The 12,487-nt window shown below is 37.7% G+C and overlaps 2 protein-coding genes across 3 annotated transcripts in view; both read left to right on the top strand.

The window, feature by feature from the left end:
• Window positions 1-9,762, top strand: part of aldh1a3 (aldehyde dehydrogenase 1 family, member A3) — a 14,008-nt gene extending 4,246 nt beyond the window's left edge. Inside the window, exons 4-14 of one of the 2 annotated variants that reach the window (XM_007568222.2) lie at window positions 197-326; window positions 1,102-1,163; window positions 2,429-2,557; window positions 4,099-4,119; window positions 4,220-4,333; window positions 5,394-5,496; window positions 6,238-6,422; window positions 6,812-6,976; window positions 7,277-7,434; window positions 9,200-9,274; window positions 9,360-9,762. In XM_007568222.2, coding sequence (XP_007568284.2) covers window positions 197-326; window positions 1,102-1,163; window positions 2,429-2,557; window positions 4,099-4,119; window positions 4,220-4,333; window positions 5,394-5,496; window positions 6,238-6,422; window positions 6,812-6,976; window positions 7,277-7,434; window positions 9,200-9,274; window positions 9,360-9,429 — 1,212 coding nt within the window. In that variant the 3' untranslated portion in view covers window positions 9,430-9,762. The remainder of the gene's footprint in view (window positions 1-196; window positions 327-1,101; window positions 1,164-2,428; window positions 2,558-4,098; window positions 4,120-4,219; window positions 4,334-5,393; window positions 5,497-6,237; window positions 6,423-6,811; window positions 6,977-7,276; window positions 7,435-9,199; window positions 9,275-9,359) is intronic. The other variant, XM_007568223.2, reaches the window with a different exon arrangement.
• Window positions 9,763-10,411: 649 nt separating this feature from the next.
• The window catches only part of lrrk1 (leucine-rich repeat kinase 1), a 58,953-nt gene continuing 56,877 nt past the window's right edge, over window positions 10,412-12,487 (top strand). The window contains exon 1 of the mRNA XM_007568220.2: window positions 10,412-10,600. The gene's annotated coding sequence lies outside the window, so the exon portion shown is untranslated. The remainder of the gene's footprint in view (window positions 10,601-12,487) is intronic.

Here is a 12,487-nt window from a genome sequence, read left to right as displayed (position 1 = left end):
TATATATATATATATACATATACGACAGTTCTGAGTACCACACTGCCAGTCAAATTTAATCCCATTTCAGGACATGGGATTAAAAAAGCACTATAAGGCAGTAATTACTATATTTTTCTAATATTGTAAAATTAGAAAAAATGTACTATAAAATAAAATATAATAAGTTCAACTGCATCTTTTCTTTATTCCTCAGACCTTGGAGACACTGGACACAGGAAAGCCATTTCTCCAAGCTTTCTTCACTGATCTGGAAGGTAGCATCAAAACGTTGCACTACTACGGAGGCTGGGCTGATAAGATTCATGGCAAAAGTGTGCCTGTGGGTGAGTGTGTGTGGAATCTGTCCTCTAGCTGTTAGCTTGTAGTTCCAAAGATTTAAAGACAAAGACAATATCAATTTGTCCAGCAAATGTACAAACAAATCCCCACACAGGACAGCAGTGGATAAGTGGGGAGGATATTCTTCCTGTAATTGGTAAATCGGTGGGTTTGATTGCAGTTTCCCTCCCTGCCTTGTCAGTGCCCTCTTGGCCAAGGCCTCTAAGCCCCTTTTTCCCTACCAGTCTGTGTATGGATGTATTTGGATGCTTAGAGAGGTCAAAATGAACAGAAACCCACAATATAATGTAAGTTCAGTCAATAAATTATTCTTTATAGTCTAAGTAAGCCTTCCATCACTATAGATGATGGGACATGCAGTCCAACACAGCTGAGGAAAACAAATGGGATGAATGGCTTTATGAGAACTAACACAATAGCCAGAAATCTAAATGATCGCTTTACATAACCCAATTCAAGAATGAGTCAAATTAGAAAGCTGTATGTGGCTGTGAAACTCAATACCGTGGTAACAGAAAAACTGTAAATGTAGTATAAGTAGAGATTTGTGAACTACAAATATTTAAAACATTTGTAACACTGACTTGGTTTAGGAGACTGTATGGACGACAAAATCTGAGTTCTATATGTACAGAACAATAGGTCACAGCATGCTGATTTTCCTCACAACCACTACGTGAAATATGATTTTGGTCAAACACAAGACCGGAGGTATTCATGAAATGACAATAACTTTTTTCTTTTTATTTTTTTTTACAGATGAAACTTTTCTGTGCTTAACCAGACTTGAACCTATTGGTATTTGTGGAGCCATTATTCCAGTAGGTATTTGAAGAAAAAGGTCAAAACATAGTCATTGGCGGTCAGAAACAACGAGTCATGGTGTGTTTTAAAGTGAAGCCGATTGCGGCAAATGAGAGATGTAAAGTTCAGTTGTAGAATTAATGAAGAAAAAAATTAAAAAGAGTACACCAAAGAAATCAAAAACAATAGACTTCACAGGGGACTAGGAAATGAATCCAGCATAAAAGAATAACTAAACTAAAGAAACGTAAATAAAATACAGAGGCAACAAATAACTAAAAACAAGACATAAACTAGACGTACTAAGGAAAAACTGAAGTGGAAATAGAAACAAGGCAGAACTAATAGAAAAAAAGAAAAAACACAGAAAAGCGACAAATCCCAAAACCAAACAACCCCAGATTCTAAAAGGACAATTCATAGAGCGTTTTATGTTATGAGACCTCCAAATTTAGGAACATGTTTGGGATGATATTATCAACGCAGAAGGAACAGTTTTGTCTTGAGTTATTCATAGTCTGGCAGATTTAAATTTAAAATTAATTCCATTCAACCAAGAAGTTTGTTTTAATGAGAAATTGGACACAGTACATTTCTGAATATAAGATTATATAAAAATAAAATATTCTGGTTTTATTCACTTTTTATTTTTGTTTTTACAAAACATTTACATATTGAAAATCATTTGTGCCATTTTCAATAATTCATTGAAAGATCTTAGCTGACAATACTACAGATTTGCATGTCGCCAATGGTAACCTGATGTTTTTAACTTTGGTGATGAATTCCAAGTCTTTGTGGTTGAAGGGCCTCCATACCGTCAGAGAATGAAATGCAGTTACTAGGATAGTCCAGTAGATCACTTTACAATCATCCAGTTAGAAAAGTCTGGATGGAATGAAGATCAGAATGGGTAGGACAGAACATTGAAGGTGGTGAAAGAATGAATTAAAACCACCACAGAGCAATAAACATGACAAATGAATTCATTTAGAAAATGTTTTAAAAAAGAAAGTCATTACCAACCAAAGCAACAAATGTATTTCAGAGTTCAACACACGTTCCATTTTCTTATGCGTGGCTCAATTTATGGATTAATTTAACTAATATTCATGATTTTATGTCTGTGAATCACTTCAGTCATCTGCATCTGATAAGAATTTCATGTCCATAAGTGCATTAAACACAGAGAGGAACGTTGACATGTCTGCTATATATTTTCACTGCTGTAAATTCTCTCACTGGCTTTTTTTTGTTTTGTTTGTTTTTTGGTCTCCACCAGTGGAACTTCCCTCTGCTGATGCTCATGTGGAAGTTAGCACCGGCCCTGAGTTGTGGAAACACTGTGGTCATCAAACCAGCAGAGCAGACCCCACTTACTGCGCTGCACATTGGATCACTGATCAAAGAGGTCTGATTCCAAAACTGAGAGAATATTATTGTTTGTTTGTTTCAACAAAAATGTTTAAGGGAATCTGGTGCCCAGATTCTCATGGAAAATGCCTGCAGCTTTATTAGGTTTCTTTCATAGCCACCGTGAGGTGAGCTCACCCTGCCTCTGGAGAAATCCTGTGGAACTCCTAAGTATTTTTGACCTGAAACTATTGATGTGCTTGAAACATTAAGCACATCAATAGTTCATTAAATGAATGACTTCTTAAACAGATTTTTTAAAAATATTTTATTCTTAACAAATAGTTGTGGTCAGACATTTACATACAGACATGGACAGAAACAAACCTGGCCCAAGGTTGTCTGAGGCCTTAAACAGAATATGGGTAACATTTTATTTGAAGGGGTGTGCATAAGACTGACATGACACTGTCATAAACATGACATAACATCTGTCATGAACATAAAGAAGTCTTTATGAATGTTTATGACTGTTGTAATGAAGTGTCATTTGGTAAATAATGACACTTTTAATGCAAAGTTGCTCTAAAAGTTGCATTAAAAGTTCATTAACAGTGCCAACTTTGCTTTGATTTTGTAAATTATGATAATTTAATGCAAAGTTGGCATTAATTAGAAGTCGAGTCTCTTTCACTGGAAATATTGTGAAAATGCATTAAACTGAAAATAAAGATAGAACCCTAATTAACTTGATCAGGCAGTTTATCAGCAAAAAAAGGAAAGTTGATTTGGGGGTGAGTTTCATTTCAAACTTCTCAGTCAGGCTCTTCTGGGATTTGAACCCAAGGCCTCTCACACCCTAAGAGAGAATCATACCCAGTGGTTCTTAACCTTTTTTGAGGTACCGAACCCACCAGTTTCATATACGCATTCACTGAACCCTTCTGTAGTGATAAATAAAATATGATTCCCCCCCAAATTCAAGACATGGGAGTGACCCAACTAGAGTCTAGTTGGGTCACCCCAAGATCACTAAGTCTTCTTAAAAAGTGGAGTCTCTGAGAACAGTTCTTCAAAATATAATCAGTGTTTTTTTTAGCAAAGTTGAACTGACTGTCCAGGAACGACCCAAGGTATTTAAAATTTGCCACAGTTTCAACAGGTTGGCCATTGAGAGAAACTGGAACCACTTTAACGTCTTGTTTAGATCATTTAATTTGCTCTACATTCTTAAGATAATGAAAAAATTAACAATAAATAATAAAGACTGCGGTATTATGATTTAGTAATGTTATTATATTAGTTGTGTTACCACCCCCACGGCACTAGAGGCAGTATCAACCCCGAAAAGATGCGACTAAAGAGCAGATTTAGAAGTACACCGAAAGCTACAGAATTTGGTAAAAACGGTGAGCTTTGCTGAAATAATCAAGTAGTTAAAGACACAAGTTCAAATCCATGCTGAGAGTGGAGCTTCTTCAATCAGTGCTCCTCCGCAGCACTGATTGGCTAAGCAATGTAACGCTCTACAGCAAGTGATGGCAAAGCGGGGCGTCATCACGACTTTACACAAGTGTGTCTTATCTCTTATCTCCGCAGCAGAGGCTCCGCCGAACCCAGGTTAAGAACCACTGCCATAGACCAATGAGCCTCCCTCTCATTGGTCTAGGGTGTGAGTTCTGTGTCCTACATTAGCATGCTCTCTGGATGTCCATTTCAGGCAGGCTTCCCTCCTGGAGTGGTGAACATCATTCCAGGGTTTGGATCCACAGCCGGAGCAGCGATTGCCAGCCATGAAGGCATTGATAAAGTGGCCTTCACCGGTTCCACAGAGGTCTGTGACTGCATGACAAAACGTTTCTGCTGCACACAGTAATTACGCTTTTGTGAATTTGATGAACTGATCAAAAGTTAAAAAAAATTGATGTCCCTTTGTACTAATCTCCCTTGTATTTGAACTTTATAGACCCACAGCTCACAGCTACAGGTTTTTAGGGGCAAGTCTCCTCCAGCTTTACTCATTTAAAGACTTTAAATTTTGCCAATTACTCTGCACAAAAGTTCACATTAGCTGAATTTGCCTGGGCAGTCTCTATTAAAATGCATTTTCAACTCGTTACAGATTTTCAGTTATATTAGTTCACGGATTAGACCCTAAACATGGAACTAATCCATGTTTAGGGTCGTTGTCCTTCTGGAAGTTGAACCGCCACCTCAGTCTTTTATTGCCTCTAACAGATTTCTTCTACGATTGTCCCTCAATTAAGCATCATCCATTTTTCCAAGCACTTTTACTTGCTTCCTTGTTCTGCTAAAGGAAAGCATCCCTACAACATGATGCTGCCACTGCCATCATGGTGGCGGTGGCCACCATGATGGTATAGGTTTTGGTCTCACTTGACTAGAGCATTTTCTTTCATATGATCACTGTGTCCAGGCTTGTAGTAAAATGAAGACAGACAACTTTTCTTTTATGGTTTTCTTTGCCACTTATGAACCACCAGATTTTGAATACAACTGACTACACTGGATACTGTTTAGCTGTTTCCAAATCTAGGAGGGGGCGAAACATACAGTATGCACACCACACTTTATGAAGTGTTTTATTAGTAAAACACTTTTAAAAACATCTATAATATTCCTCCAATCCATACAGTTATGCACCACTTTGACTTTACAGCTGAATACCAAAGAACTACTTAAAACTACAAGAGGTATGAATACTTTTGCATTGTAGTGATCTGCATCAGTTGATGTGAAACTTTCTACAGCAATTTAATGATTGCTTTTTTTTTATCTTCATTATATAAAAATTGTTTCTTGCTCATGGATTCACATATTTCTACCAACAGATGTGTTTACAGTCTTACGGCAGTTTTACCATTTTCTTCCAGGTGGGCCAACTGATCAAAGAGGCTGCAGCCAAAAGTAATCTGAAGAGAGTCACTTTGGAGCTGGGAGGGAAGAACCCTTGTATTGTGTTTGCTGACTGTGACTGTAAGTAAAATTATCCTTGCTTTTTTATGCTGCTTGACATGCCCTAAGGTGTGCATGCGTGTGTGTGTGTGCGTGTGTGTGCATGTGCGTGTGTGTGTGCGTGTGCATGTGTGTGCGTGTGTGTGTGTGCATGTGTGTGCATGTGCGTGTGTGTGCATGTGCATGTGTGTGTGCATGTGCGTGTGTGTGCGTGTGTGTGTGTGTGTATGCGTGTGTGTGTATATGCGTGTGTGTACTTAAACCATTAGGGATCATTTCTGGCATAATTACTAACCTTCTGAAGATCGTTGGCCCTTCCTTGTTGGAAGTTGTGGCCACCAAGTTATTAGTTTCAGTGGGTAATTACTTTTTTCACAAATAGCCAAGATGATTTTTATCTTTTTTTCTTTTGAAATGAAATAATCATTTTAAAATTACTCTTGTATTTTCTGAGGACATCTTTGTCTGATTTAAACCTTTGTCTTTGACTTCAAATTAGCAGAGGGGTCTTAGACTTTATGAAATAACTGCCAGGTAGCTCTGAGATGAACATATTGTGATTTGTGGAAGAGTTTTTGTTTTTGTAGAACCATGCAGATCACTGATCAACTGAACTCTGACCTAGAGATGGTGTCATTTCTTCTTAAATTTGCATTTATTTCTGTCTGTGTCTGCTGTGTCTGTGTGTGTGTGTGTGTGTGTGTGTGTGTGTGTGTGTGTGTGTGTGTGTGTGTGTGTGTGTGTACATGCGTGTGCGTGCAGTGCAGATGGCTGTGGAGGAAATTCAAAAAGGAGCTTTTTACAACCAAGGCCAGTGCTGCACAGCTGCATCACGTGTCTTTGTGCAGGACAGGATTTATGAGGAGTTTGTGCGCCGAAGCATAGAAAATGCCAAGAAGATTGTCATAGGAGACCCACTGGACCCCCAGACAACACATGGGCCACAGGTGTCAGAGCTTCCGAATTTAAAAATATAATTTAAAAAATCATGAAAGCACATTTATGAATTGGCACTGTAAAATACATGACTGACTTTCACCATGTAATAACTAAGATTGAATGAAAATCCACCCATCCATCCATCCATCCATCCATCCATCCATCCATCCATCCATCCATCCATCCATCCTTTCGTTCATTCGTTCATTCATTCAATAATTCATTTCTAGCTTTCTGTTCATCTTTTAAACTCTCCACCTGGTCAGTCCTACATATTTATTTTTATATTGTTAAATATATGTATATAATTGAATCAGGAATTTTGTAGAATCACTTGCAAATCCAAAGTAAACATTTTTATTCATTCATTGTTTTTTGCCTTCTCTATTACTACTAGATTGACCAACAACAGTTTGAAAAAATAATTGGCCTGATAGAAAGTGGGAAAAAAGAAGGTGCCAAGCTGGAATACGGTGGAGGAGCTGTGGGAGAAAAAAGTCTCTTTATTCATCCCACCATCTTCTCCGAGGTCAAAGACAGCATGAGGATCGCCAAGGAAGAGGTTGCAGCACTATGCACTGTGTTATGGATGAAAGTGTGAAAAAGAAAAGCCACATGAGACACTTTGTAATAAAACACCCAGAAGAGAAAAACAGGCTGACTATCTGATATTTTGCGGTGAAACAAGCCAAACTACCTAAGACACAAACATTTGAGTGACAGAGTATCAACCATCCCAGGGCTAGTGGTACCCGAAAAATTAATTGTCAAAATGTCGACTTTATAAAGAATTTAGCATTGTACAATGCCAATTTTTTTTCTCTTCATTTATAAAGTTTCTTTTATATATTTGTGATTTCAGATCTTTGGGCCTGTGCTCTGTATATTCAGCTTTAAGAGCAAACAGGAAGTCATAGAGAGGGCCAACAACTCTCAGTATGGCTTGGTGTCTGCTGTGTTCACAAAAAGTATGGACAGAGCTCTGTCTGTGTCTGGAGCCCTGGAGACTGGAACTGTCTGGTAACCTTCCTTTCTTCTATTCAGTGGACAATTACAAACTTCTGAATTCCTGTGCATTAACTGAAGCACATTTTGAGCAAAAAACTCAAAAGACTTCATTGAAGGCAGTTAGACATTCACTCAGTTTTCCCTGAAGATGTTTTAACACTTATCCAGGAGTCTTTTTCAGTTCTGGAGGAAACTTCACCAAGTTATGAAAAACCAGACAATCAATATCTGCTTCAATGAGTGCTGCAAACTGAAACACATGTTCTATCACATCACCCATATGAAAAATAATTATGTCAGGAGTTACAATGTTTTTTTGTTTGTTTGTTTGTTTTTAAATAAAGTTGCTAACCTTCAGCTCACTGATGAACTGATTGTAGGTCGCTATTTCTTTGTTATGGCCGGTGGCTTGTAGATTTGTAATATGAACCAAATATTATACAGAAGTTAAAGAGTGAAGACGCCGCCTCTCCTAATTTGCATAATAAGAGAAATGATTTTGGTGAAGTAAAAATAGGGGACAGAAAAATTTTAAAAATACCACATGGTAGTAAAATTACTTCTGAAAAAAAATTAAAGGGGAAATTAAAGAGACTATTGAATCTTTGTAACTCTGTCACCTATCACGCGAGGCGCCATGTCAGATGTCAGAAGTGAGCAAAGGGAGTACTGAAAGGAGTCTCTGAGATTGATTTCCCATGTTGACTTTGCCAGTATAGCCATGGCTTCTACTAGTTCAGATTGAATGAATTTGTCTGTGATAGTAGTTAAGTTTAGTTACCTAGTTGGGTCTCATAAACGGTGGTATTTACAAAAGTTGGAAACATCTAACTTAGAAACCGACCATACCTTCTTCTTTGTTGATTTCATCAAATTGCTGACTTTGCCTAAATTCACATGATTTATGCCACTATGTAGTTATATGTTTCCTGTTACACTGCATACAAAAGTCTAGATGGGTACGTTTTTCGTATGTTGTAGGCTACATGATGATGGGGCATTTTGTCCATGGTTGCTAATGGTTTGTTGCATACCTTCTCCATAATGCAACATTTGGTTGCATCTTACTAATTGTACTTTTCGTGTGGATGATGTGAAAGAACTTGTTTCAGTAAACATTAGTCTTACCTTGTAAAGTATTTTCTGCAAATCCACGAATACACAGAGGACTGCCTTTCAGATATTTCTTAGTATTGACAGCTGCTATCCATCTCCATATTCTTTCCTTGTTAAAAGGTTTAGGATAAAATAAGTTTAGTTTGCATCCTTGTCTGTTTGTTCAGCTGACCACACAACACCATGTGACCATTTCTATGGTCAAATCCATTACTAAAAGCATTGTTAGGTTAGTAACTGTATAATTTTTGATAAGCTTTACAGGAAGTGATGCCTGTTTTGAGTCAAACATCTGAAGATTTTGACGTCACGTGCAAAGGGTCAATAACAAAAAGAAAAAATGTGAATTTTGTTTTTAAACAGTAAATTCATAGTACAGTATGTGCTTAAATATATAGTTGGAACTTAAATGAAAAATTTGAAGTTCAATGAACTTAAAATAGTGAGGTATCCTTTTTGAAATTAATTGGTGTGTTTTATTTATTGAGCCATATATTTATTTCTGCTTTTATTTTCCATTCCGTCAATTTCAGTTCTCTGGTCTGTTGCAGATATTGTGTAACACAAAGAAATATTGAAATAATAATAATAATAATAAAAATAATAATAATAATAGTTTTTAAAAAATCATTGAGGTTTATCCTTCTCTGTCTGTCTCAAGGATAAACTGCTATAATGCCATGCATGTCCAGACTCCATTTGGAGGATACAAGATGTCAGGAAATGGAAGAGAGCTGTAAGAAGCGTCAGGATTTAATTATTTTACTTCCTTTGTCCTACGCCGCCTGAACTTCTTTCTCTGGTCTGTCTGATCTCTCCAGAGGGGAATATGCCCTTGCAGAATACTCTGAGGTAAAAACTGTAACCTTCAAGATGAATGATTCCATGTGAGCGGAGCTGGGAAGGTCCATGCCACCCTGCACTGTCCTGATCCTTATGTCATCCAGTTTTAAAACTATAGAGCATCAGAATTTTTGATTTAGATTGTTGTAATTTCCAGGTTGTGAACGCTAAAAGAAAATATTTGGGTTAGAAATGATATGCCTTCAGAAAGCATTCATCTCTTTTAGCATTTTTCACATCTTTATTTGTATAATTTTATTAACATATTAACATGTTTGTAGACAATGTCAAAAACGATTTATTCACAGGAAGAATTTTAAAGCTGAAGATTAAATAAAGTGTGCACAGGTGATATTATGTTTATCTCCTGAATTTCCTGAAGGTTTTTCAGATTTTTTTTACTGTTGTGGATCAATGTTCTACATGACTGCAGCATGCTGCCACCACCATGCTTTGCTGGGGAGATGCTAATCTGAGAGTGAAGTTACTCTGAAAATGAGTAAACGTAACAGCACTGCGCCCATATGAAGCATCTGCACAGGGACACACAGTGGCCCGGCAGGTGGTAGGTGTTTCCTCCTGCAAGAAAACAGTTGGCATTCACTAAGATAAATTAATAAAAAATTATGTGTTGAGTGTAAGAATAGTGTGAAAGTTAGATTTCTGAGACCAGTTACCCAGTGGCCTCCCTCTTTCTTGTGTGCTGTGTATAAATGCCAGGAAGAAATGGTTAATTATCCAGCAGTCACAGCTGATTTCAGTTGTTAATGAAATAAGCTGTGTTTCAATGTTAACTGACCAGGATAAAATAATTCATTATTTGTTATAACTCACTAAAATTTATTGTGAAAATCACTGTAAACAATGAAATAGGGTTTATTTATTTATTTAACACGACATTTATTGATTAAAAGTGCTGGTTTATTATTATGTCTCTTTTTGAAGAAGTCTCCTGGTCTGCTGTTTGTAGCTGTGGGCGTGGTGTTATTTTAGGAATGAATAGCGGAACTACATGCTGTTTTGAAGCCCAACTGCTCCTCCGTACGCATGTGTAACAGCGGCGTGTGTCCGGGTTGGAGAGTTCGGATCTGAGATTTAGGAAGTGGACTTGAAGTTTAGAGCCGGGGCAGGAAAGGTCCAGGTTACTGTCTGACGCGGCGCAACACTGCGGGAATAATGCTGTCCTGTCGGGAGGAAAGCTGGACATGTCAGCCTGGAGGTAAGCCGGGTGTTTTTGACTGAGTAAATGCGCTGTGGTCTGGGACGGCAGCCCAGAAGAGGTGGCTGCTGGTTCTCCGCCGAGAGTTCCAGATTCTGAAGCTGGATTTAGTTGACGCGTCATGGAAACACTTAAAGATTTATACAAAATAGAAACAAATAACAAATCCAAACCTCCGGAATTACTGACCCAAAAACTTATTCAGATTTCCTTTCAGCATTCGAGACAACTATCTTGATAAGATGGCGTAGTAACCGTTTGTAGAGCTGGAAAAGTGTCGCAGTTAATTTGCGCATCAACGCGGACGCTAAATCGCGTCAGACAGACACCCCCTCCTGTAAATACGTAAAGTGAAATGTGATGCAAAGTATTTACGTGACTCTGCTATTAAATAGTTATAGTCTGGTCTCAATACAGAGCGAAATGGTACAATTAACCCCATAGTCCGGGTCAGGTGGAGCATACATGAGTGAGCTGTAACATAGTAGTCTACTGACAATATCTTCCCATTGAAACATTTTTAAAGCTGCAATGCAAACTTTTATTTAAAAAATATGTTCTTTACACATTTGTTAAACCTGTCACTATGTCGTGACAGAATTGTACAAACCGGATTCCAAAAAAGTTGGACACTAAACAAATTGTAAATAAAAACTGAATGCAATGATGTGGAGATGGCAAATGTCAATATTTTATTCGTAATAGAACATAGATGGCAGATCAAAAGGTTAATCTGAGTAAATGTAAAATTTTAAATGAAAAATATGTTGATTCAAAAGTTCACAGTGTCTACAAATCCCAAAAAAGTTGGGACAAGTAGCAATAAGTGGCTGGAAAAAGGAAATTGAACATATAACAAACAGCTGGAAGACCAATTAACACTAATTAGGTCAATTGACAACATGATTGGGTATAAAAAGAGCTTCTTAGAGTGTCAGTGTCTCTCTGAAGACAAGATGGTAAGAGGATCACCGATTCTACCATTGTTGCGCAGAAAGATAGTGCAGCAATACCAGAATGGTCAGGCACGTGCAGAGGGTGGTGGGGGGGCTTGAGCACCTGCCCTTTTTGCTCCTTGCCCCAAAGTGCCCTTTTGGTCAATTTTTTTTTTTTTTTTGTTGTTGGTATTATTTTCAAAGCCCTCTTCTGACACATAACATGTACTAAAATTATTTTATTTATTTATTTATTTTTTTGTACAACATAATAGGCCTTCCAGTCACCTTGTTACCTTTGACCTTTTGCCCGTGACGCATGACGCAGTTGCCTCTCGCGCAGTGAGATAAGGCGGCTAACTGGAGCTCAGCATAGCGAACGTTCCAGATTACAGAACAGTTTTTGTATTAAAAAACGTTTTTGGTGAATAAAGTGGAGTAGACTTGCTATTTGTCAGATGACGGAAAACGTTGAAAGTATCGTTTCTGCTTCAGCGCGGAGTCGCGGTTTAAACAGAGAGGTAATGAAATACAACAGACACTGACAGGCCTCTACGTCTGGTTTACTCTGAAGAACTACTGAGCGGGAGGAGACAGCCAGGTGAGGAAAAACTGTTCTCATCTATCGATTCAGTATTTTTATCATACAGACATTAGGCTGTTGTTGTGCTATTAGCTAGCTGCTAGCTACGACTTTGCTAGCAAAGCTAGATAACTATAAAGCTTCTTCCCTGTGTACGAGGCACATCGCCCGTCCAAAACTTATCATCTCCATAATGGATATATGTCCGATATTCTAATTTCCTTTGCTGCATAATGTACATTGCATTTATTCTGGCGTTAGGTAAATGTATCTTGAAAGAGAATAGCACTTAAATAACAGTCCAACAAGGATATTCATTTAGAATTAAAAAAAACTCACACTGAATTACCAAGATAGATAAACTGTATG

The sequence above is a fragment of the Poecilia formosa genome, unplaced genomic scaffold (assembly GCF_000485575.1).
Source record: "Poecilia formosa unplaced genomic scaffold, Poecilia_formosa-5.1.2 Scaffold219, whole genome shotgun sequence".
Taxonomy (NCBI): Eukaryota; Metazoa; Chordata; class Actinopteri; order Cyprinodontiformes; family Poeciliidae; genus Poecilia; species Poecilia formosa.
Note: the sequence above shows the minus strand (reverse complement) of the source record. Positions and strands in the feature narration are given on the sequence as shown.